The sequence below is a fragment of the Lucilia sericata genome, unplaced genomic scaffold (genome assembly GCF_015586225.1).
Source record: "Lucilia sericata isolate MDLA Ls3-8-SP2 unplaced genomic scaffold, ASM1558622v1 Contig000105F_arrow, whole genome shotgun sequence".
Classification (NCBI taxonomy): domain Eukaryota; kingdom Metazoa; phylum Arthropoda; class Insecta; order Diptera; family Calliphoridae; genus Lucilia; species Lucilia sericata.
In genome coordinates, this window is record NW_023994137.1 from 529960 (window position 1) to 556316 (window position 26357).

The window sequence follows — 26357 nt, forward strand, 5'->3', positions numbered from 1 at the left end:
CTAACTTGTTTCAATAAGTAATATAAACAGGTAGATACCCCATGCCTAACAAGGATAATAGGTATAAAACTGCTATATAGACTTTATTAGTCGGTTAATGCATATTATAAAGTTTTATGGTGGAGGGTATTAAATATTCGGCACAACCGAATTTAGCACTCTAACTTGTTTTTAGATAACTTGGCGAAATTTTTGTTTCCTTATTGAGGGTACTAACATTTATGCATATGTCAAACTAATTTTAATTATGTCGAGAAATATGTATGTATATTAATAGGCCAGTTTGAAAACATTTTAATATAATGATATATCTGTACACAGAACATACTCATTTTGAATTTTATCCGGATATAAGCATTTAATTACGAATTAAGTGATATTAAGTGATTTTCAGAAGTATACCTTATATGGGAGCTAAGACAACCTATGGACCGATCCGGAAGAAAAAAATCCGTAGAATGATTTATGTATACAAAATAAACATTTATGTCGAATTTTATCCCGATAACTTTGATTATCAAGTGCATTTGAGTAATTTTCGGAAATGGACCTTATATGGGAGTTGTGACCAATTATCAACCGATAAAGAAAAAATTTAGTATAATGATTTAGTATAATGATTACTACAATAGATTTATTAATTAATGAAATATTTGCGTTTAGGTGATTTTCGGAAGTGGACTTTATATGTATAGGAGCTATGACCTTACACAAAACATATTTGTGTCGAATTTTATCAAGATACCTTTACTTGATAATGAAATATGTGCGTTTAAGTGATTTTTTTGAAGTGGACCTTATATAGGAGCTACTATAATATATGGATCAATCCGGAAAAAATTTGGTAGAATGATTTATATGCTCACAAAACATATTCAAGTCGTACTGCATCCCGATAGCCTTATTATTCAAAGAAATATATGCGTTTAAGTGATTTTCGTATGTGGACCCTCTATGGGAGCCTATCCGGAAAAAATTTCGTAGAGTGATTCATATAAAGACAATACATATTTGTGTCGAATTTTATCAAGATAACTTTATTTAACAATGAAATATGTGCGATTACGTAATTTTCGTAAATGGGACTTATATGGGAGCTATCACCAATAATGGACCGATCCGGGGAAAAAGTGGTAGAATGATTTATATGTACACATTACATATTCAAGTCGAATTTTATCCTTATAGCTTTAGAATTTAATGAAATATATTCGTTTAATTGATTTTCGGAAGTGGACCTTATATGGGGGCTATGACCTATTATGAGCCTATCCGGATAAAATTTCGTAGAGTGACTCATATAAAGACAAAACATATTTGTGTCGAATTTTATCAAGATAGCTTTGTTTGACAATGAAATATGTGCTTTTAAGTGATTTTCGGAAGTGGGCCTTATATGGGAGCTATGACCAATAATGAACCGATCCGTAAAAAATTTGGTGGAATGATTTTAATGTACACAAAACATATTTTTGTCGAATTTCATCCCGATAACTTTAGAATTCAATGAAATATATGCGTTTAAGTGATTTTCGGAAGTGGACCTTATATGGGAGCTATGACCAATTATGGGCCTATTCGGAAAAAATTTAGTAGAGTAATTCATATTTAGACAATATCTATTTATGTCGAATTTTATCACGATAGCTTTATTTGACAATGAAATATGTGTTTTTAAGTGATTTTCGGAAGTGGGCCTTATATGGGAGCTATGACCAATAATGGACCGATCCGTAAAAAAAATTGTAAAATGATTTTTATGTATACAAAACATATTTGTGTCGAATTTTATCCCAATAGCTTTATAATTCATTGACATATATGCGTTTAAGTGATTTTCGGAAGTGGACCTTATATGGGAGCTATGACCAATTATTGGCCTATCCGGAAAAAATTTCGTAGAGTGATTCATATTTAGACTAAACATATTTGTGTCGAATTTTATCAAGATAGCTTTGTTTGACAATGATATATGAGCTTTTAAATGATTTTCGGAAGTGGGCCTTATATGGGAGCTATGACCAATAATGGACCGATCCGTAAAAAATTTGGTAGAATGATTTGTATGTATACAAAACATATTTAACTTGACTTATATCACAATAGCTTTACTCATCAAAGAAATATGTGCGTTTAGGTGATTTTCGGAAGTGGACCTTATATGAGAGCTATGACCAATTGTGGACCGACTGAAATGTGCGTTGATAGTATGATTTCTGTTCATATTTTATTTGCATGTACAAAATTTTGTGTTGATACCGATATATTTGAGGGAGTTATTAACGATAAACTAATTTCCGGGAATATATACCTTTGTATGGGGGCTATGGGAAATATTGGATCGATTGTAAAGATTTTGAACATAATTGATTACTGCCCTGAAAAAATAATGTGTGACAAAATTCATCGAAATATCTTTGGTAGTTTCCGAGAAAACTTCAAAAGAATTATGTAAAAACCGTAATTTTTTCGAGGTAGTCTGAAATTTTTACTTATAACTTTTTACGTTGTGAACCGATTTAGCTGATTTTCAATACCAAACTGCTTAGGACAATAATGAATATTCTTAGTGAATTTGGCTGATTTCCTTTGCTTAGTTTTAACGTGAGCGTGTTTTAACCAGACAGACAGACAGACAGACAGACAGACGGACAGACGGACATAGCTAAATCGACTCAGAATTTCATAAGGATCAAGAATATATATACTTTGTTAGGTCTCAGGTGAATATTTCTAGGTGTTACACACGGAATGACAAACTTATATATACCCTCTATCACCACTGATGGTGGTGGAGGGTATAAAAAGAGGGGTGCATACCACACTCCCAAACAAAGTGTATTTTCTGCAAATCCTATATACATACGTATGAAAGAGTATATATTTTTGTAGATGCATGCGCTCTGCCATATATTCCTAATTTAGAATATATTTGTTTCCTTCTTTTTTTGTTGTTAAAACTTGTCTGTTGCCCATTTTTCTCCACCACGAACATCGAACACATTTTAAACCCCATTCATATACATATACACACACACACAGTGGCTCTCATACAGAGAATTCCAAATACGTATTCGTTGTTGCTGATTTTTATTCGTCATCGCATTCATTTCAGTTTCAATTTTGTCTGAATTTTATATTTTTTTGTTAATCATCAAGCGGAAGTAGCAGGAATGTTTTGTGTCCGTATGTCCGTCTAGTTTTTCGCCTTCTGGCTGACTGAATAATAATAATTTGTGCGAGTGTGTTGGTAGGGACAGACGATTTAACAGAATATGGCTAAATGGTTGAGTGACTGCAAAAACAAAAATCAACAAAATCTCCATTTGACATTAGGGTGGTATTAAAGTTAGGTTGTATTTCACTTTTAGTCCTGTCTTAAGTTCCTATGGTCTCATCTTAATCTCTGATAAAACAACTTGATTGATTTTCTCATTTTCTATTAGTAGTAAGATAATTTTTATCAGTTCAAAGCCTTAGAGTCATTCTTAGATTTATCGGTTCCGACTAGCCAATAGAGATCAATAGACTTGTCAATAAACAATGCATTCTTCATAGACTAGTCAATAAACTAGTCCATAACTATTCCACATTCAATTCAGACCATGAAAGTGTCAATGAAATAGTCCACATGGTAGTCCATAGACTAGTAAGCAGTCCTTAGAGTAGTAAAAAGACTAGTTCATTGACTAATCCAAAGACAATCATGAGATTATTTCATAGTTAATGGACTAATCTTAGACTAGTCCACAGGCTAGTAAATATACTAATTCACAGACTAGTCAATAGTCGAAGACATTGAACAGACATGTCAATAGGGGAGTCCATCATCAAGTCATAGTTCATAGATAAGTAAACAGACTAGTTCATACACAAGTCAACAGACTAGTTCCAAAAGTAGTAAACAGACTAATCCATATATAGCTAGTTTCTAGACTAGTCAATAGACAAATCAACTGACGAGTTCCAAAACCAGTCGTCAGTGTTTTAAATAGACTAGTTCATAGACAAGTCAACAGTCAATAGTCTAGTTTTCAGAGTAGTAAACAGACTAGTCAATATATAAGTCAGCTGGACTAGTTTATAGGCAAGTTAACAAACTAGCTACTGGACTAATTCCTAGATTAGTTCACAGACAAGTCTTTAGAGTATTAAACAGAATAGTCCATAGACTAGCCACTTGACTAGCCTATAGACAAGTCAACAGACTATTTAATGTTCTAGTTTCTAGACTAGTCAATAGACAAATCAACAGCTAGTTTATGGACTAGTTCATAGGCTAGTAAACAAACTAGTTTACAGATTAGTCAATAGTCCAGTCCATAAAACATTCAAGTCAATAGGTAGAAATCCGAGTGTTTAACGTTAGTATCTGCCCTGACGGCTTAATTTCACACAGACCTTTTACATCCACTGGGTCTACTTTAGTCCACCACTTGCCCCTTGAGTGACTTTAATGAATGACGCTCAGGTGGCAATTTTTGTACATGTCTATGCCGGTCCATGTACAAGCACTTCTTTGGAGTACTCGAGCTATCTTATCTCCTGCCAAGTGATCACGTTGCGGAAAGACAGACAGCATGAAACTAATCTCAATACATACCAGGACAAGAATGATATAGGTGCCAGTCTAATCAATAGAGAGAGGTTCCATTTAACCCCAACAATGCACCTGTTGTATCTCTTATCTCGGTCATCACAGTAACAGTTAACCGATAAAAAAAAGTTCCATCTTAATGTCAAGATGATAGGACAAAGGATGTAGACATGTTCAAAGTCAACCGAACCCAATGATTACCCCGACAGGAAGAGATAAAACTCAACCTTAAGTCGCTTATCGTATTTCAATATGAATCCTGTAGAGATGACAACATCAGCGATAACTTCCTCGAATTAAAAAGGCATATTCAAGCAGTACTAGTGTCCCGGGAGGCAGAGGAGACTTTCCCGAAATTTCACCATTTTAGATTAGTTCCATTCTCTGCTCAAAAAGATCATCTTCAGAATAACAGGCAGCTAGCAAGCGTGGTCTACGTGGAACCCAAAAGGACCTGCACCAATGACCAGCCTGGACAAATCCTGCGGATAACTGACAGCTCGTAGTATCAAATTATCTATGGAAAGACCTAAGATACATTTAACACCACCAGTTTATAGTACCGGCAGACCAGAGGTTTTGGTAGGTAGCACTTCTATACCCCGGGATTGTAAAAACATCAAGATGATAGGTTCATAAAGGTAACATGCGGGAGCAGTCACATATAATTATTATATTATCATCATTTTCGTGAAAGAACAAACCAGAACCTTATGTATACTGTTTCTATCGCCCTTTCGTCGCGCGTGAACGATCCGTTAGCTCACTGTCCATTAGCTATGTCCATGTTAGGATAGGATGTAAAACCAAATAAGAGTACATTTCGAAGAAGAACAACGAGACTAAAAGTAATTTTCGTGAAAGGTATAGCCAGATCATAATTCCGATTTGTCTATTAAACTTCGCCAAACAGTTTCGTCTAAGAACGATCCATTAATTGCGTATCCGGGGTAGGTGGTGAATGCCATTGAGGATATATTTCCACCTTAATACGTTGAATGTGGTCTTGCAGAGGAATGATTAAAACACGATTCTTATATTCATAATAACAACAGCGCCCTAATACTGCATTACATTTTGAATGTTCCAATGCCTTATCATAGAATTAACCTGGATCGCAACAAATTTCAATCGGCTATCATATAAAATCCAAGTTGAATGGGTCATATATTTTAAAGATGTCAAAACTGAGGAATGTTTCTACCTCGCCTCATCTTGCAATATAGGTGAAATTCTGGGGAATAAAGTGGAGCAGTTGAATAACTTTTCGTGGTTATTTGATTCGAGTTTTGACGGGAACTCTTATCTCGATGTTCTCATGAATCTGTCGGATGAAAGGTCTGCGTTGAATGGTGCCAGATGTCTAGTATTCCTATCCTTATATTATCGATAATCTTTAACCGATTATTAATAAAAGTCACTGTTTTTAGACATTTTTGTTTTTATAAAAGTTGTTGATTATGTTGCTTGGTCGTTGGACAAGGGTTTGTTTGTTTCATACACATTTGTGGCAACAACATTCACAGACATACTATAAAATGTAAATGTATGTAGCAACTTGTTTTCATGTGCCGCAAATATGAACCTTTTGTTTTGTTTAAATTTTTGTTTGTTGAATCAAATTACAGCTGCTGCTGCTGTTGCTGCCACGTTTGCTGCTCTAGTACTACTACAACAACTGCTCCATCTACTATTTTCAACAATATTTATTATTTAATTTTTTTATTTTTGTTTTTGTTTTTGCTATATATGTATGTACTTATATTCAGCAAGGGTGGATGACTTGTATGTGTTCCGGGACAAATGTTAAAATAGTTAAACAAAAACATTAGGATTGCCAAATACCATTTCTTATTATCTTCAGAAAGTTGTGACCTTGTCATATTTTGTACATTATGGAGAATCAAAGTCTTTTCCTAATCGGGTATGAACCTGATTCTTGTAACTTGTAGCACACAATTCTTGATTCTACTTTTTGACAGCCGCGTAGAATGCGAAGAAGCGTAGAACGCGTGGTGAGGACCTTCTGTGGTGTGGAATTTCTCAACCTCTTTAAGGTCGCGCATTTACACTCACTTAATCATGGAATAGAAGCTATCATGTGAATAACTGAACCAAATAAATGCACCGGCAAAAAGATATTAATCTTGTCTTATATATCAGAGGACCAATGGACTAGGAGAAACATATTATCATCGTAGTCGAGGTCCATAGCATGATGAAGACAGGATGATCTAGCTCGGAATGAAGCTGATTATTGTCGAATCCTACAGCAGAATGATGTGGAAATTCCTAAATTAATTATGTATGCAATAGTCTAGTTTAATAAGGTTATCCCTGTTTGGGTGAAATACTACCGTTTCTCGGGGCTTCTGCATTTTAATGATGTAATAGCCATTTTAATTACCATAAGTTTTTGATAAAGGATGGACAAGTCATTCTATTCACTAGACTTGATGCATGAACAGGGTGGTGACGATATCACTTATACTGTTGGGCATTGGGCCCTATGCAACTGAATATTTGTTGCCCCAGTGAAACATCCCCTCTAGTGTTGTAGAGACTATAAACTAATTTCTTGGAGTCTTTCAACTTCTAACCAGAGAATCAGATAATTTCTTACTAAGGGAGTCGGTTGCCAGCAGAATTCATCATGTACCGGCTATAAGCTGAGGTCCCCTCGAAGTACAAGTAGTTGCTGCGAAGCTAAACCGCAAGAAGTGGAACGTTGATCAAAAATTACATGGCCGAAGTACTTAAGCAATGAGTTTGTACATTGACGGCATCAGTCATGTACAAAAATTGTCACCTGTGTGTTCTTTGAAAGTCACAAAGGAGCGGTGCTGAGTCGTATATAGCTCACTCTATGGTTGAATTATTGAGTGTATTCTCTCGAAAGGCGGCAATTTTGGGGAGCACAGCAGAAATATGTATTGCAGGACACCAGCAACATAATCTTCTCTTTTAATGCTCATATCAAGGAGTGAGTCACACTACTTCCCGCTCATGGTCGATCTGATTCTTAATTAGATTATCAGGAAATATCCAAATCACTATGGCCACCTAGTCTCTGATACTAGACATGAGACGCAATGGTTCCAAAAGTGTATGTTCTAGTTTTATCGGTTTAATTATTGTCGTTTTAGTAATCGAGTGGCTTAAGATGGCCGGCTGATGGGGCTAGCGCATATAAACAAGATGTTGGCCTGGCAGCTCGTTTGTGTTAACAAGGGGACACCAAAACCTTATAAGAATAGTGACTGATTTCAAAATGGATTGATAATGTAATCGCTTCACTTTTCCTTGACCCCCAAAAACCCTAGAATATGGCAACTCTTAATGGTTTATTTTTGCAAACATTTCCTTTTTATACACATACAATATTATTGTTGCTGTTTATTCAGTCTGTTTATAGGATTATATCAAGGACTATTTGAAATTCGTATTAAAAAATAAACATACAACTTATGTATGAATTTCTATACCAAAAAAAACAAAACAAGAATACGGAAAAAATTTTGTTTTAATACGTTTTATTATTTTCTGTAGTTCAAGATTTCCTCATCTTCTTTACCTTTATTATAATCATTAAAATGAATGAGATATAATACTATTGTCTGACATAAGGGGTGGCTAGGGAGTTGTACAATGTGATACGTGTGTATGTGTATGTTGATGTATGATGTTGTCTTTCAGTATTAACTACCACCATTAAACGAATGTGTCCTTCTACTAAACCACCTCTGCTCTTCTGTGCTTTAACTCCCCCTCTAAAGGATTTTGTATTCTGGATTTCCTATATATGTATGTATGTATGTACATGAGAAGTGAAATTGTAGGTGTTTGTGTGTAAGGTATGGATAAGCATGGTTTTTGTGTAGCAACAACCCTTGGGTGTTTAATATATAGAAAATACATTTTTTTGTTGTTGCCGTTGTTGTTTGATTTTGGTATTTTGTATGCATTTATATGTATATGTATGACTATGTGTGTGACTGAGTTTGTATATATGATAAAATGCCGACTTTATATTTGTTTTTGTTGTTAAACATTTGTGGGTGAATGAGTAGGAGTAGTGTCTGCCTTCCTGGCTGACTATGTGAATATATGAATGAATAACTTTAACGCTGTTGCCTGACTGCCTGCCTTCTGTCTGGTCTCGATTGTCTGCAATAAGATTTTGCTGTTTGTATTTATCTTTTGAAAATCATCATCATCAAAAGAGGTGTTATTTTCCTGTTATGTGTTTTTTGCTCTTATTATAGTTGACTGACTGACTGTCTGTCTTACTGTTTGCTACTGAAGCTGCAACTTTTTTTTGCTGCCTGCTCTATAGTGATGAAGATAATAATGATGTTGTTGATGCAGTCTGCCGCCAACAATATTCATACATACATACATATGTAGATATGTATATAGAGTGTATATATATAAGAAGTATACAAAAACAAAAATTTTCAACCCTCGACCATTTGGAGGTCAATAAACTTTTGAAAAATGCTTTTCTATCTTTGACTCTCCCCACAATTATATGTTCTTTAACAAATACTCCCCCACCCCGTCCTCCTCCTCTTCGCCATCATCTGTACCATTACAGTCAGCCGTATAATAACAGAGCAGACATTTCCAACTCAACTGGTTGTGTACTGTACTGAACTGTACCATTTTGTCTGGCATTTGTTTTTGTTATTATTTTAGTTTCTCTTTTGTTTATATCCATATCATTCATAAACGCATTTTAAAAGCTTTAATGTTTTTGTTATTATTGTTTGTTTCAAGTTTATTGTTATTGTACAAAACTAATATTTTGTTGTAAGTTGTGTGTTTATGTTAAAAGTTTAGGGGTTTAAGGGTGGCGGCAAAGTTCACTGAAATGTTATGGGTGGTTACGAGGGCAGACAGCAAAATTTTTCATAAAACAAGAGCAAAAGTTCATAGAAAAACTTGCTTTAGATTAGAACAAGATTTTTTCTATAAAACTAGAGGCTCTATATAAGAGCAAAGTTTTGTAGACAATTTTGCTCTAGACTCCAGCAAAGTTTTATAGAAAAACTTTCTCTAGCAAAGTTTAATAGAAAAGCGTGCTCTAGACTAGAGCAAAGTTTTATAGAAAAACTTGCTCTAGTATAGAGCAAAGTTTTATAGAAAAACTTGCTCTAGTATAGAGCAAAGTTTTATAGAAAAACTTGCTCTAGTATAGACCAAAGTTTTATAGAAAATTTTGCTCTAGACTAGAGCAAACATTTATAGAAAAACTTAGATTAGACCAAACTTTTATAGAAAAACTTGCTCTAGACTAGAGCAAAGTTTTATATTAAAACTTGCTCTAATATAGAGCAAAGTTTTATATTAAAACTTGCTCTAGTATAGAGCAAAATTTTATAGAAAAACTTGCTCTAGACTGGACCAAAGTTTTATAGAAAAGATTGCTCTAATCTAGAGCAAAGTTTTATAGAAGAACTTGCTCTAGTCTAGAGCAAAGTTTAATAGAAAAACTTGCTCTAGACTAGAGAAAAATTTTATAGAAAAACTTGCTCTAGACTAGAGCAAAGTTTTATAGAAAAACTTGCTCTAGACTAGAGCAAAGTTTTATAGAAAAACTTGCTCTAGACTAGAGCAAAGTTTTATAGAAAAACTTGTTCTAGACCAGAGCAAAGTTTGATAGAAAATTTTGCTCCAGACGAGAACAAAATTTTATAGAAAATGTTCCTTCCTACCTCGTACTTCCCGAAACAAAATTATTGTCTACTTTACAATTGAATGGACACAATATATTTATGTGAATAACGTGTCGTTTATTTTTCGCCTTTCTACTCTGATATTATTGCAATTTTTCGTTTGGTTCTTGTTGTAAGTTGTGTCAAATGAATTATTTAATCAAAGTACAGCTGTTAGTTTTACCAAACTCCCGCCCTTTGATATAAAGGTATAAAAATTGTGTATATTGTACTCATTGAACCATACATTTATCCGTCTCAAATACGTATATGAGAGAGTTCATGTGTACAGCAGTAATATATTTAATAGTACAGTACATAGTTAATTCCCCTATGAATATTCTAAAAGATTTCGAGTCCTGGGTATTTTACTTGTACTATACATAAATACATACATATGTATGTATGTATATAGTATGTAGGTATAAAATATATTATAGTTAAGTTGTCTTTATTAGAAAATTGTAGGGGAAAATTTATACGTAAAACGATAATTTCTAATAACTATTATTTTCTTACAAAGACACACTCTTACAAACATACAAACATACATATATACATATTTCATGAATCATTTTATTACTAATCAGATGATTAAACAAAATTAAAGAAATTGGAAAAGCCCATGAATGTTTAAGTATCGTAGACTACACACACATACATACAAGGGCATATGTTGATAGTTATGATTATAAGTTCAGAATATACATAAAGAACAAAATTAGTCATTTGCAAAAACTAATTAAAGATTTTAATTTTATTCAATAGATTTTATGCTTCATAGACACATATTTTAGAAGTTTGTCAATGAAGTTAATTACTAATACATATGTACATACATATGTATTATAAACTAATTAATAGTATAGGAAACAGTTATTTTTGAATCACTAATTAACAAGATATTTGACGAAATTTTTTATAACTGCTTTATATGCAGCGAATTTTCAATAAATTGTCTATTTAAAGCAAATTTTCAATAAATACACTAGTTGTAGCAAATTTACAATAAATTGTCTTTTTATAGCAAATTTTTAATAAGTTCACTATTTATAGCAAGATTTTGACAAATTGTCTATTATTTGTAGCAAATTTTCGTTAAATTGTCTATTTATAGCAAATTTTCGATAAATTGTTTATCTATAGCAAATTTTCAATAAATTCACTATTTATAGCAAATTTTCTATAAATTCACTATTTATAGCAAATTTTCTATAAATTCTCTATTTACAGCAAATTTTCGATAAATTGTCTATGTTTACCAAATTTTCTATAAATTCTCTATTTACAACAAATTCTCCATAAATTGTCTATTTATAGCAAGATTTCGATAAATTCACTATTTATAGCAAATTTTCAATATATTCACTATTTGTAACAAATTTTCTTAAAATTCTCTTTTTACAGCAAATTCTCGATAAATTGTGTATTTATAGCAAATTTTCCATAAATTATCTATTTATAGCAAATTATCAATAAATTCTCTGTTTAAAGCAAATTTTCAATAAATTATATATTTTCAGCAAATTTTCGATTAAACTCACTTTTTATAGCAAATTTTCGATAAATTGTCTATTTATAACAAAATTTTCAATAAATTGTTTATTTAGAGCAAATTATCGATAAATTGTATATTTAAAGTAATTTTTTGATAAATTGTCTATTTATAGTAAAATTTTATAGGAACTCTCTATTTATACCAAATTTTCAATAAATTGTCTTTTTATAGCATTTTTTTTTTTCGATAAATTGTCTATTCATGGCAAATTACATAAATAAACGAAAATTGAAATACCAGGAAAGTCACACTATTTTGCTGAAAGGTGAATCCGAGTAGAACAAGAATCTGTTTTTGAAATTTGCCAAATATCTCCAAAATCTGGAGATACGGGTAAAAAAAACAGTTTTTCGTACCTTTAAGCACTTATAAGTCAGTAAATTTGTTGAATCTGAACCGATTTTAAGTTTTTCAGCTTTCAGTTTTTCAATGATATATATAATGTTTAAGTAATCTGGAGAATTATGTGTGCGTTTCATTGGCAAACATATTTTTATACCCTACACCACTTTAGTGGGGAGGGTATATTGGGTTTGTGCTGATGTTTGTAACATACAAAAATATGCGTCCTATACCCACCTTAAAGTATACCAATCGGCTTAGAATCGTTTTCTGAGTCGATTAAGCTATCTGTCCGTCCGTCCGTCCGTCTGGCTGGCTGTCCATGTAAACCTTGTGCCCGAGGTACAGGTCGCAATTTTCAAGATAATTGGATGAAATTTGGTACACACTATTTTTTCGGCCCAAGAAGGAAGCCTATTGAAAATGGTTCAAATCGGTCCATTATTTCACCTAGCCCCCATACAACAGAACCCCCCGAAAAGGGCTTCTGAGCTCATAATTATGTTAAATATACCTGTATATTGATAAAAAGCGGCACAACTAAGTTTTATACAAGCCTTGATGACCTTGCCAAATTTCATAGAGATCGGGCCTCATTTGACCCTAGCTCCCATACAAAGCCCCTTTAGAAAATTACTTGAATGTCCAAAATTAACTTCTAAACACAAATATCGCGATGAAATTCAGCAAAATAAAATATTATGTAAATATAAATATATTTACAAAATTTTATCGGCCTTTTATAAAGCCTCTTTCAGAAAATTAGTTTTTCATCCATAAATTGCTTAAATGTATCGGAACAAGGTAATAGAAGATAAATGCTTTATTATTAAATCCCATTTAATATTCATAACTGGTGTAGGGTATTATATGGTCGGTCACGCCCGACTATACTTTCTCACTTGTTGATTTTAGTTTTGCAAGTTTGGAGATGTTTTGTTTTCGAAGTATTTTATATAGGAAACGAACTATTTATTAATTGATTAGAAATCCATGTCTACTAGGGTGATCGACTCGATTTTTCCACCGGTTTTAAAACCGTTTTTTTCTGCTTTACCAGTGTCGGTTTTTTCTTAATGTTGATTTTTCGAATATCGAATAACCCGGTTTTTTCACTTTTTAAAAACCGGTTTCGGATACTTTTATTTGCTTTGTATTCAAAGATTATTTAAATGAAATTTTTAAGTAAATAATAATACAGCTAAATTTTAAAAATATTTGAGTCGAGGAACTAGCGTATATTTTTCTAAAGCTCCTTTGGTTAAACTTTTTTGATTTTCCTTATTAATTAAAAAAATTTATTTGTAAAATTGATAATTTTGATAAAATTTTATCAATCTAAAGATTATATTCCAATTACAATAATTAATTTACGGCTGAAATTTTATGGAAGTGTTGGAATGCCTATGCAAATTTCCTAAACAGGGCTTTTAAAATAAGCTAGGATTTCATAGTACCATATGTTTAACAGAAGTGTCCCACTTTTTTCCTAATTTTTTTATATTAATGAAATAATGTAAATCAGACGACTAGATCTACAGTTATAATCTTTTAAACTGTTAAAAATCATTTCGGGCCATGTTTTATTAATCAAATTTAAATATAAACATTAAGTTTTTCAAATTAAAATATATTTTTTTATTTATAATGAAAAACCGGTTAACCGGTTTTTTCTGAATTTGAAAAATATCAACCGATTTTTTTTAAATGTCAACTATTCGAACTATTCGAAAACCGGTTTTTGGAAAATGTCGAATAATCGATCACCCTAATGTCTACTCATGAGTTCAACGCAGCTTTGTTTTTAAACATCCGTTAGAAATTGTTTTAAAACTGATTTTCTGAAAGATTTTTTTATATGGAAAATAAGTTTAAATACGGGCCGATTCTCATAAAATTTGATGGAATGAATTTAGGTTTATATAAAAGTTATTTATGCTGAATTTCATCGTGATATTAATGTAATTAAGAGAATTATGGAATTAAAGTCATTTGCTGAAGGAGGTTTTGCATGGAGTCTAGGGTCAAATAAGGTCCGATCAATATAAAAATCGGTATAAATATATTTGCTGTAATCCTTAGTGATGCTGCTAAATCTTTAAACAATACGGACTTATTTAACCCTTGTGTACCAAATTTTTCGAGGATTCACCCATATTTAAAGTTATTCCCCATATAAAGCATCCCTTAGAAAATCAGTTTTGAACAATTGTTATCAATTGATAACGGTTTTTTAAGAACATAGTTGAGTTTTACTCATGAATATATATGGTTTTCTAATCAATTAAAATATAGTACGGTTCCACACATATTTCTCCAGGTTATTTAAACATCATATAAGTCATTATAAAGGCCTCAGCTTCTGCTTTCTAAAACCTTTGAGAAACTTAAAATCGGTTTAGATTCAACTAAGTTAAAGACTTATAAGTGCTTAAAGGTACGAAAAACCGGCATTTTATCCGTATCTCAAGATTTTGGAGATGTTTGACAAATTTTACAAACAGATTCTTGTTCCACCTTTCAGAAAACTGGTATCACTTCCCAGGTATTTATTTTTGTTGCCTAGTGTTATCGATTAAATGTCTTTTTCCAAAATTCTCCCTATTTATAAAATTATTTATGAAAATTTAGAAATATTAAACATATTATAATAGTTCAATATTTAATAAAAACTAACCAAGAAAAATCTCTATAGAACATTTTCAAAAACTTCTCGTATTTATAAAAAATACTCCATTACTTTAGCACCCACCTTTTAAAATTGTATTATTTACTTTAGATCCCCCATTTTGTATAATTTTTACAGATTTCAACCACCGCCACAAGGTCATTGACACATTGATTACGTAAAAATATGTTGTAAATCCTAAAGTCAAACCCCCTCCTCCACTGCACACAAAAAATACATATTTACATTACCACTACAATTTATCATTTTCACCTCAAGTATTAAATATCAAAGAAATCTAAAGAACATTTTTTTTTTGCAAATTGAAATATTTGTGCAAATAGAAAAAATGCGCCTGGCATGGTGAAAGGAAATAATTATAGAGATTAGCACTCTAACACAATTTGGTAAATGACAAATAGATTCTTTAATCGTTTTCCTACTCTTCAAATGAAATGAATTTTCCATTTCAATTGAAGAACAATCTCTTTATTTACTTGTGTACTTAAGTTATCCTGAAAGGAAAATTATTATCATTTTTTTCTTTCTTTCTTTTATTTCAAATTTCTTTTACTTTTACACCATCCAGACAGACGATGTAGACGTAATAGGAAAAATCGTATATTGTGCATAGACTTAAAAAGTTAATTTCCATAAGATGATGCCAAGTTGTATAACAATTTCTAATAGAAAAAAAAACAAAACGTTAGAAGCAGGATATCAATAGCTGAAAAAAAAACAAAATGGTTGCCAGATTTTACTACTTCGTACTTTCCAGAGTAAGAGTAGTTGCTATAGAAAAATATTTCGGGAATATACCGGAAGTAACTTCTTTATACAGTTTTCTATAGGGAAGAGTCTTCTTTAGAAAGTTTTCTGTAGAATGTCTTCTTAAGACAGTTTTCCATAGAAAAGTGTCTTTTTTAGGCAGTTTCTTATAGAAAGTTTTTAAGAAAGTTTTTTATTGCGAAGTATCTCCTTCAGTCAATTTTCTCTATACTGGAAGTGACTTTTTTATACAGTTTTCTATAGGGAAGAGTAGTTTTTAGAATGTTTTCTATAGAAAATTGTCTTCTTTAGACAGTTTCTGTAGAAAATTGTCTTCTTTAGACAGTTTTCCACAGAAAAATGTCTTTTTTAGACAGTTTCTTATAGAAAACTGTTTTCTTAAGAAAGTTTTTTTATAGAGAAGTGTCTCCTTTAGTCAATTTTCTCTAGAAGTGTATTCTTAGCCGTTTCTCTACAGAAAAGTGCATTCTTAGAGAGTTTTCTAGGGAAAAGTGTCTTCTTCAGACAATTTTCTACAGAAAATTGTCTTCTTTAGACAGTTTTCTATAGAAAAGTGTATTCTTTAGAAAGTTTTATATAGAAATGTCTCTTCATTCATTTCTATAGAAAGTTCTTTGGAAAGTTTTCTTTATACAGTTTTTTATAGAAAATTGTTTTCTTAAGAATGTTTTTTATTGAGAAGTGTCTTCTTTAGACAGTTTTCTGAACAAAAATGTCTTCTTTAGACAGGTTTCTATAGAAAAGTGTAATTTTAGTTTTTTCTCTAAACAATTTTCTATAAAAAACTAATCTTCCTTACACAGTATATTCTTTAGAATGTTTTCTATAGAAATGTGTATTCATTAGACAGTTTTCTATAGAAAATTGTCTTTTATATAAAGTTTTTTCTCTATACAGTTTTCTTTATACAGTTTTTTATAGAAAATTGTTTTCTTAAGAATGTTTTTTATTGAGAAGTGTCTTCTTTAGACAGTTTTCTGAACAAAAGTGTCTTCTTTAGATAGTTTTCTATAGAAAAGTGTCTTCTTTAGACAGGTTTCTATAGAAAAGTGTAATTTTAGTTTTTTCTTTAAACAATTTTCTATTAAAAAATAATAATTTTCCTTACACAGTGTATTCTTTAGAATGTTTTCTATAGAAATGTGTATTCATTAGACAGTTTTCTATAGAAAATTGTCTTTTATATAAAGTTTTTTCTCTAGAAATGTGTATCCTTTAGAGAGTTTTCTATAGAATATTGTTTTCTTAAGAATGTTTTATTTTGCGTCTTCTTTAGACAATTTTCTATAGAAAAGTGTATTGTTAGTCAGTTTTCTATTAAAAATTGTTTTCTTTAGACAGTTTTCTAAAGAAAAATGTCTTCTTTATACAGTTTTCTATAGAAAAGTGCCTCCTTTAGACAGTTTTTTTACGAGAAACGAGTCGTCGTTAGAAAAATTTCAATGGAAGTGTGACTTTTTCAGAATGTTTTCTATAGAAAGTGTATTCTATTTAATTTTTACTTCCATAATCTGGCAACTATAAACGGAAACAACAACAAGTCTCCCTACAAGTAAATATCTCAAATCCAAGATTACAACTCCTGCAACTACATATTTCCACTACAGACTACACCCTCCAAAAAATACAAGATAAATATAGAAAACTTTAACTTTTTCATAGTCTGACAACAAAAAAGTGCTTTACAAATACAAAATACAAACAAAATAAATATAAAATAAGGAAAACTGAAAGCAAACTCCCTATTTCCTATAACAATCTCCCATAGAAATAATAAGGAAAAAATAGATACAACAAAATATCTGGTACTAAATAAAATATGGGAAAAACTTAAAGAAAAATTTAAATAATGTGCAGTAAATGTAAATTGGTTTACAAATCCAAACAAACATTTCTGCACTTTGAAACAACAACCACACAATTGACACATGGCGAAGAAGGACGAATGAATGCAAAAGGGGAGACCAAATGATCTAAAGAAAATATGCATGGCAAGGAGCTTGAGAAGCAGACAGACAAACACTCCAGAAAAACTACTACAATATGCATATTATAAAGTGCAGATGCAGTAAACGAAGAAATAATGTTAAGATGTTAAACAAAATGCAGCTGGCTCACTGAATGGTTGTTGCCAGTCACCCATTGAAACATTAAACAAAACTAAATATATACTCTCGTACTTATACATACTCCCAACAAATGGGAAGCTTTAACAATTTAAATGCATGAAAATATCTAGTACAAATAAAACTAAAATCCATTATTATGACTTACAAGATATTTCTATATAATAAGAGTCTTATAACAAGAAATGGGAAGCACCAAGTAAAGCAGCCAACACAAAACACAACACATCGTCCATCATCCACTTCATAATAATAAAAACGATAATAATGTAATTGAAGATAATGAATTTTTGTAATAAACGATGAAATGAAATAAAAGATTTAATGTCATCATACATTTTGTATTTAAATTTATTTATGAGAATTTCAACATTGTCTGTCTACGTGAGAATTTCGGCATCGTTACTATAGAGGAAGATTTAAACCATTAGAATTTTTCAACACACATCTGCTATCTGAGGCCAATGACAATGTAGATGCAACTAATCCAAAGTCTGTATTTAAATCCTGCTTACGTCAGAGATGGTGCATATGGTCTATGGTAGCCATTCTAAAGCCATTCTAAGCACAGACACAAAAAGTGTTCGAAAGTTTCATCCTCGTCATTGCAACTTCTGCAGAAGTCATTATACAGAAGATTCAATCTTCTAGCATGAGCTCCTACATACCAATGACCTGTTATCACTGCTGTCAGTAGTAGCCTTAGTTAGTTAGTTAGTTAGTTAGTTAGTTAGTTAGTTAGTTAGTTAGTTAGTTAGTTAGTTAGTTAGTTAGTAGTTAGTTAGTTAGTTAGTTAGTTAGTTAGTTAGTTAGTTAGTTAGTTAGTTAGTAGTTAGTTAGTTAGTTAGTTAGTTAGTTAGTTAGTTAGTTAGTTAGTTAGTTAGTTAGTTAGTTAGTTAGTTAGTTAGTTAGTTAGTTAGTTAGTTAGTTAGTTAGTTAGTTAGTTAGTTAGTTAGTTAGTTAGTTAGTTAGTTAGTTAGTTAGTTAGTTAGTTAGTTAGTTAGTAGTTAGTTAGTTAGTTAGTAGTTAGTTAGTTAGTTAGTTAGTTAGTTAGTTAGTTAGTTAGTTAGTTAGTAGTTAGTTAGTTAGTTAGTTAGTTAGTTAGTTAGTTAGTTAGTTAGTTAGTTAGTTAGTTAGTTAGTTAGTTAGTTAGTTAGTTAGTTAGTTAGTTAGTTAGTTAGTTAGTTAGTAGTTAGTTAGTTAGTTAGTTAGTTAGTTAGTTAGTTAGTTAGTTAGTAGTTAGTTAGTTAGTTAGTTAGTTAGTTAGTTAGTTAGTTAGTTAGTTAGTTAGTTAGTTAGTTAGTTAGTTAGTTAGTTAGTTAGTTAGTTAGTTAGTTAGTTAGTTAGTTAGTTAGTTAGTTAGTTAGTTAGTTAGTTAGTTAGTTAGTTAGTTAGTTAGTTAGTTAGTTAGTTAGTTAGTTAGTTAGTTAGTTAGTTAGTTAGTTAGTTAGTTAGTTAGTTAGTTAGTTAGTTAGTTAGTTAGTTAGTTAGTTAGTTAGTTAGTTAGTTAGTTAGTTAGTTAGTTAGTTAGTTAGTTAGTTAGTTAGTTAGTTAGTTAGTTAGTTAGTTAGTTAGTTAGTTAGTTAGTTAGTTAGTTAGTTAGTTAGTTAGTTAGTTAGTTAGTTAGTTAGTTAGTTAGTTAGTTAGTTAGTTAGTTAGTTAGTTAGTTAGTTAGTTAGTTAGTTAGTTAGTTAGTTAGTTAGTTAGTTAGTTAGTTAGTTAGTTAGTTAGTTAGTTAGTTAGTTAGTTAGTTAGTTAGTTAGTTAGTTAGTTAGTTAGTTAGTTAGTTAGTTAGTTAGTTAGTTAGTTAGTTAGTTAGTTAGTTAGTTAGTAGTTAGTTAGTTAGTTAGTTAGTTAGTTAGTTAGTAGTTAGTTAGTTAGTTAGTTAGTTAGTTAGTTAGTTAGTTAGTTAGTTAGTTAGTTAGTTAGTTAGTTAGTTAGTTAGTTAGTTAGTTAGTTAGTTAGTTAGTTAGTTAGTTAGTTAGTTAGTTAGTTAGTTAGTTAGTTAGTTAGTTAGTTAGTTAGTTAGTTAGTTAGTTAGTTAGTTAGTTAGTTAGTTAGTTAGTTAGTTAGTTAGTTAGTTAGTTAGTAGTTAGTTAGTTAGTTAGTTAGTTAGTTAGTTAGTTAGTTAGTTAGTTAGTTAGTTAGTTAGTTAGTTAGTTAGTTAGTTAGTTAGTTAGTTAGTTAGTTAGTTAGTTAGTTAGTTAGTTAGTTAGTTAGTTAGTTAGTTAGTTAGTTAGTTAGTTAGTTAGTTAGTTAGTTAGTTAGTTAGTTAGTTAGTTAGTTAGTTAGTTAGTTAGTTAGTTAGTTAGTTAGTTAGTAGTTAGTTAGTTAGTTAGTTAGTTAGTTAGTTAGTTAGTTAGTTAGTTAGTTAGTTAGTTAGTTAGTTAGTTAGTAGTTAGTTAGTTAGTTAGTTAGTTAGTTAGTTAGTTAGTTAGTTAGTTAGTTAGTTAGTTAGTTAGTTAGTTAGTTAGTTAGTTAGTTAGTTAGTTTGAAAGGAGGATGTATATACATCAAATCCGAAGAAATACACCTAGGCCTCTATCGAGCCTGTTGTGCGCTCCTTAACCAGTGCCTCAGGTGGGAATCGAACCCACCACCTCCGGTCTACCAGACTAGAACACTAACCACTACCCTTAATCGTAAACGTGAAATTCTCTATCAGTGACAAAAACCTATGGTTATTATAGAGTGGTCAACTAAACATGGTTGACGTAGACGTTGTTGACCATCTGGTCTGGGCAGACATGTGTAGTCCTTAATAAACGTTTTACAGCACGAGAGCGGGGCTCCCACTAGAGTATCAATGTCCCGTTCATCAAGGCTGGACACGACACGCGACAAGAGATATAACACATTTACGAACCAATCCAGATGCCGTGTACACACCAAAGTTCGTATAATTCTCCGCATTTCCTATAGTACCTCATCAAGATTACCTCGCTTTTGATGTCAGATATCTCAGCCTGGAAAACGCTGCGTTGATTATGTAGCTTGAAACATACTTCATTTCTCAAATTTGGAATTTAGAAGCCACCCCTCTTAGATTTAGAAACACATTTGTAGTATCTATTGTGAATCATTTATCAGAGAGAAGATCAGGGAAATTAATGTTATCGGGAATATAATGGATGCATGACCAAAGGTACCATGCTTTCATAAACCGGCTGAACTTAGCCCAACTACAGATTTACATAAGATCTATGTACTTGTTTCACCATAAGGTCCGCAGGTAGTTTTCTCAATAGTGGATTTGTCAAGTGTGTTCCACCAAAATAGTCTCCATACGTTGGAGCTAATAGTGCTCCATACGTTGGAACTAATGGGCTTAGTTACCATGTCAAAAAGGACTGATTTCCCAAGTCCTACCTAAGGCATTTTACTTGAAGAATACAATAATGCCTAGGCCTATTCTATCACTTACGCGGCAATTTCTGTCATTGTCAGGCTTTCGTCGAAATTATACAGAGTTTCTGAACATTGGACGACAATTTCATTCATTGATCGCTATACAAGATGTCACCGCAAACGTGTTCCATTAAATGAACGTACAATAGGCCAGATGTTGCCCCGTTATATTTTCTTTGAATCTGATGTATCAAATATGCGTTCTATAACCTAATCTAACGTGTTTTAGAATCGTCATCTCTCAGGGAATCATAGTACAAGTTTAAGATAAAACCCATAACAATATTTATCATCATATGTATATAAACTAGGGGAGCAACTGTTTTTTGCTAAGGCTCGCCGTTTAGATTCAAAGACTCTGAGCACATTGTAGGTAATGCTAGTTCCAGAATGGAATCAATATATATACATACATACATATATGTATATTTCTTATTATAAAGGACAGAAGAAGAGTGATACGGAGCTTAAAAAATCAACGCTACTGAAGAATATCTTTGGTCGTTTATGTGGCACGATTGCAAATAGTGAGTAAAAAATTTGTCAAGCTTACCAAAAACGCAAAATTATGGATAAATTATGGTCAAAGCCGACAAAACTACTTTTCACCATAAGTTAATATGCAAAAGAAAGGAATGGGACCAATGCTCAAAACATTAAGCACAATGGATTTTGACTCCATGCCATTGTGCAGTACTCCACACAAAGGTTCATAAGGGTAAAATAAAATTTTTATTTTTCAAGAATCAATAATTTTTCGAAATTAATTTTTGCAGCCAGTGCTGCCACAGCATCGAAATTTTAATAAACGAATTTCTTTATAATTGGCAATGTTATGTTTATATTTACTGCAGCATACTTTTTGGATGGTAAATAAAAACCACAACATATTTTTAGGATTGTCAAAATCCAATAACCCAGAAAAAATTGAAATAACATAATTTTTGATGCATATATTTTGTATTAAAAAATTTTTACTCTCCGCCCTTTTCTTTCTTCGTTTGTTTCTGCAGTTTACATCCTCTGTCTTTAAAACTCTAATTTCATATTGAGATACCTATCAAATTTGTTATTTGTTCGACTTTTTAGACATTTATTTTACAAAAATCAGTTATTCGACAATATAGTCCATTTATTAAGTTGGTTTATTGGGATAATATGGTCGAATTTGACCTTTTCTGTGCTGTGCTGTACTGTGCTAATTGTAATTGAAATACATAATAGACTTTCCCTAGCACGTCGACTTCCGACTTATCTCTAAATTGTTTCCCATTTTATTTTATTTATATATTCAATAATTCGACTTTTTTCAAATGTTTTCTAATTTATTAATTAAATCCATTAATCTCTTTCTCAATATATATTAAAAACGCTCAATTGTATAACACTTTCAAATCTGGCATCCACCACTATTAGCGATGATAAAACGATAACACCACACCTGTTAAGTTATCATTATATTTGCCATCTCTAAACAAAACAAAAATAAAGAAGAAAAACATAATTTTCTAAAACACAAATAATACCAAGAATTTTTTTAGAAATGCCACCAATAGACATCGAGTAAATATTTTTCTTCAGCAAAACAAAATATAAAATTTTTACTAAATCATTCCCTTTACAGCAGCGGTGTAAAAATTATGACCAAATCTATTGTCTGTGAAGACAGTACATTGCGTGGTGACATCACCATCTCACCAGGATGTGTCATACATCCCAGTGCTAGTATTATAGCAGAGGCGGGACCCATTATATTGGGTGAAAATTGTATAGTAGAAGAATATGCTACTATTGCCTATCGTTTGCCGGAGGGAGACAAAAGTTCGGCCGTTACTGGGGATCCTGCACCGGCTTTAACTATAGGAGCCAATAATGTATTTGAAGTAGGTTGTACAGTGGAAGCCAATCGTATAGGTGATAAAAATGTTTTTGAATGTAAAAGTTATGTGAGCCCGGAAGTTAGTGTCAGCAGTGGTTGCATAGTGGGAGCCGGAGTACGTTTGCAGTGTAAACAACAATTGCCGGAAAATACGGTAATCTATGGCAGAGAATGCATGCAGCGAGAGGCTATAGATAAACATGCTGTGAGTTTGTTTAATAAAAGTTATGGCTTACTAATTTACCAACATTTTTACTTCTTGTTTCAGTCTCAAACCTTGCAGATTGATTTCTTGCGCAAAGTTTTACCCAATTACCATCATTTGCGCAAACCCAATCATGATCCCAAGAAGTCACGTAATGCTGTGTGATGATTTTGGTGTACATTTTCTCATTAACAAAATAATTTTGTTTAATTAAAAAAAAGTATTTATAAGTAAATTATTTTCATGTAGCAGCAACTTTATTTTTCTCAGTAAACACTTTAACTTCACTTTCAAATGTCTCAATGGTGTGATCGCATATTTTCTCCAAATCTTCCAAACCACGTTTTAAAATATCAATTGCTCTAGCTTGATTAGATTGTATACGAAAATGTAGTTTGTTTTCAGTAGGATGTGGTATAGTATAGCCACAAAAATCCACATCGGGATAACGACTAACAATGGTTTTCAAAGCATTGCCCAGTGTGTGGCCTTCATCTAGAAATACAAATGTACGCGAACCCTCACCATTGTTTTCATCACCAGCAACCTGTAAAAAAGAATAGCTAGTTACTACACTTTAACTTTAAAAATTACAAAAAAAAATTACTTCAGCTAAAGCACCCATAATTTTAAATTAAACAAATTTTATCTAAGAAATGATTCTCTGCCAATGAATACCAACGTGCTTTTGTTTATATTTTTTATTAGAGCTGACAAATTTTTGATTTTGTGTACTAATACCTTGTACTAAAAACTGTGTCAACAGTTCATTCATCGATAACATTAACAAAAACAGCTGTTTAATGAAAACACTCATCTCTGGCTTTTATTGTAAAACACAAAAAAATAAGGTTATTTCGTAACCTGCTCCAAGTTTTAGGAAAATTTAATTTATTTTAAATAAAATTTCTATTGTAAATCATGGCTCAAAGTAGATTGGAAAAAATTGGAACCATTTTCACCAGGTAACTTTAATAAAAAATATATTATTAGAAATAAAATCATTCAAATTTTACTCAGAGTAACTGGTTTGTTGCGTTCGGGAGCTATGAAGCCGGAAGATAAACCTATTTGGTATGATTTATATGAAGCTTTTCCTCCTAAACTAGAGCCACGTTTCGATAGACCTGCTCCCAAAGATTTGCCAATTAGAAATATTTTCTACGAGGAGGATGTAGCCAGAGCGTGAGTTATTTAGCAAGTTAGATAGATGTTCATCGAAAATTAACAAATTTTTATTTCTTTTTAGCAAATTTCACAAAACTTTGAAACAGCAAGAAATGATAAATTTATTCGATAGGAAACGAGAAACACAAAGCCAGCAATTTATAAAAATCTACCAAGGTTTAAAGTCTCAAGGAGCTTTAGATGAAGAGAAAATTTTTGAAACTTCTGTTGAATTACTGCAACAAGAAAGACAACAAATGAAAGCCGACAGTCAGGAAGCATTACTGGAGTCGGCCGAAAGCTTAGAAGACTCTAAGCCCAGTTTAACAGAGGCCTTTAATGAGGCCAAGGAAGCGAAAGAAAACGCCAGCAACCAAAACACAAACCGCGAAACTAACAAACAAAAATCTAGCTCCAAAAACTCTATAGGAGGCATTGATATACAAAATTTGTTTAAAGATTAATGATTTTATATTAAAATGGAAAATAATAGTTTATTTGTGAAAATACATAATTAAGTTTGTTATTTCTTAAACAGCTAAAGCATCATTTTGATTCTCATGACTGAGTTGAGTTTGTAGATTTGATAACTTATTCTTTAAAACCTGCACACCCATTATAACGATATTTTCTGGCTTAAGAGCTCCAGCCGATTCTACATTATAGAAAAATTTATTGGGTTTGGCCTCCCAATTATAAGGAGCCTCGTACTGATCATCATCCAATTCGGTATGTTCACTTTTAGGCCATTCATCGGGTTTGGGATACAAAGTGTGACGCATAGAGTTATCGGGGTCATATTCGAAGCAAACACCTGCTGTGGGATTCCATTTGGCATGTTCTTTACCAAACCCCTTTTTCGCATAAGCACGCAATTTCAATTCTTGTCCTTTACGCAATTTGATTATTAAAATTTCATCTGTACTCTCGCCATACTCATTGTCTTCGTCATTTTGATGCCGGGAAGTTACGGGTAAAACTTTTGGATTGCTTGATTTCAAATCGGCTGTTGTAACATGTCGCGTCTGATCTTCGGTACACTTGACATCCAAAGTAAACTCTACACTGCACTCGGGACAGAAATCCAAACAAATACAATCTCTAGTATACTGCAAGCGCTCTACAACTTCATCCGATATTAAAGGTATTAATCCAATACGGTGAGCCAGAAATTCGTCAGACAACACTGTTGAATTGGCTTCCAACTGTACCCAATCGATGGCCAATGTTGGTGTCTCAGCTATAAAAACACGCCGTAAACTATTGGCCACGCTTAGCTCGGTATCTTCTAAAACAAATTTGACATTATCATCTGTTAATTCGGTAATGGTTACAGAAGGTTGATTAGCGTAAGGCATTTTTCTAAATTTAACTTTCTTCCACTATATTTTTTTATGTTTTTACTCCAATTAACGAAATTTTACACAAAATGCTAAAAACACTGATTGCCAAATAACCAAAGTAAATTAATAAAGTAGCGACACGAGTTGTTGTACAACAAACGTCTACAAAAACCACAGGCAATTTGTTTTTGTTCGAAATACTCACTTGTCAAAATTTGTTTACAAAAATGAACCAATAATTAATGGAAAATATGGCATTATTGTTGTACTTTCCAAAAATATGTTGTTATTTATATTAAAAGTCACAGAGTTTTCTTTATTTTTTAAAAATTAGAACATTTTTAAAAATATTATACACTTAAAATACACTTTTTCACATTAAATACAACAAATTACACAGAAATTTGTACAAAAGCAAGCGTTAAAATGAAAACAAATATGGCAACATAAACATTTTTGACAAGTAAGTCCACAAATAGCAAGTTTAAAAAAAATAGTCAGCTGTTCAAATGAGTCTACTTTATAAATTTACTTTGCAAATAACCAACCATTGAACAG

At 31.7% G+C, this 26357-nt stretch overlaps 4 protein-coding genes across 5 annotated transcripts; 2 read left to right on the forward strand and 2 right to left on the reverse strand.

Annotated features, from left to right (window-relative positions):
• The first annotated feature begins 22620 nt into the window (after positions 1–22620).
• LOC119600159 (dynactin subunit 6) lies at positions 22621–23591 on the forward strand. 2 transcript variants are annotated; one of them, XM_037950247.1, is made up of 3 exons: positions 22621–22768; positions 22830–23289; positions 23353–23591. In XM_037950247.1, exons 1-3 carry the CDS (start codon positions 22749–22751, stop codon positions 23452–23454), a joined length of 582 nt encoding a protein of 193 aa, XP_037806175.1. In that variant the 5' UTR covers positions 22621–22748; the 3' UTR covers positions 23455–23591. The 2 variants fall into 2 exon arrangements, with proteins under 2 accessions (XP_037806175.1, XP_037806176.1); XM_037950248.1 differs by having other exon boundaries at positions 22623–22768; positions 22833–23289.
• On the reverse strand, positions 23513–24030 carry LOC119600161 (probable DNA-directed RNA polymerases I and III subunit RPAC2). Its single transcript, XM_037950249.1, has 2 exons — positions 23897–24030; positions 23513–23836 (listed from the first exon to the last, which is right to left on the reverse strand). The coding sequence occupies exons 1-2, from the start codon at positions 23912–23914 to the stop codon at positions 23531–23533; spliced, it is 324 nt and encodes a 107-aa protein (XP_037806177.1). The 5' UTR covers positions 23915–24030; the 3' UTR covers positions 23513–23530.
• Positions 24031–24080: 50 nt separating this feature from the next.
• On the forward strand, positions 24081–24999 carry LOC119600158 (probable 28S ribosomal protein S23, mitochondrial). Its single transcript, XM_037950246.1, has 3 exons — positions 24081–24254; positions 24310–24474; positions 24539–24999. The coding sequence occupies exons 1-3, from the start codon at positions 24211–24213 to the stop codon at positions 24918–24920; spliced, it is 591 nt and encodes a 196-aa protein (XP_037806174.1). The 5' UTR covers positions 24081–24210; the 3' UTR covers positions 24921–24999.
• On the reverse strand, positions 24924–25913 carry LOC119600157 (DNA-directed RNA polymerase II subunit RPB3). The gene has a single exon (XM_037950245.1). It carries the CDS (start codon positions 25812–25814, stop codon positions 24987–24989), a length of 828 nt encoding a protein of 275 aa, XP_037806173.1. The 5' UTR covers positions 25815–25913; the 3' UTR covers positions 24924–24986.
• Positions 25914–26357: the final 444 nt, after the last annotated feature.

Bases quoted from the DNA above. Each gene is read 5' to 3' on its own strand.
- LOC119600157 (XM_037950245.1), bottom strand. From the start codon at position 25,814: ATGCCTTACGCTAATCAACCTTCTGTAACCATTACCGAATTAACAGAT.
- LOC119600159 (XM_037950247.1), top strand. From the start codon at position 22,749: ATGCCACCAATAGACATCGA. The intron at 22,769-22,829 runs GTAAATATTTTT...TTCCCTTTACAG, and splicing joins ATGCCACCAATAGACATCGA to CAGCGGTGTAAAAATTATGA. The intron at 23,290-23,352 runs GTGAGTTTGTTT...TTCTTGTTTCAG, and splicing joins AGGCTATAGATAAACATGCT to TCTCAAACCTTGCAGATTGA.
- LOC119600158 (XM_037950246.1), top strand. From the start codon at position 24,211: ATGGCTCAAAGTAGATTGGAAAAAATTGGAACCATTTTCACCAG. The intron at 24,255-24,309 runs GTAACTTTAATA...AATTTTACTCAG, and splicing joins ATTGGAACCATTTTCACCAG to AGTAACTGGTTTGTTGCGTT. The intron at 24,475-24,538 runs GTGAGTTATTTA...ATTTCTTTTTAG, and splicing joins GAGGAGGATGTAGCCAGAGC to CAAATTTCACAAAACTTTGA.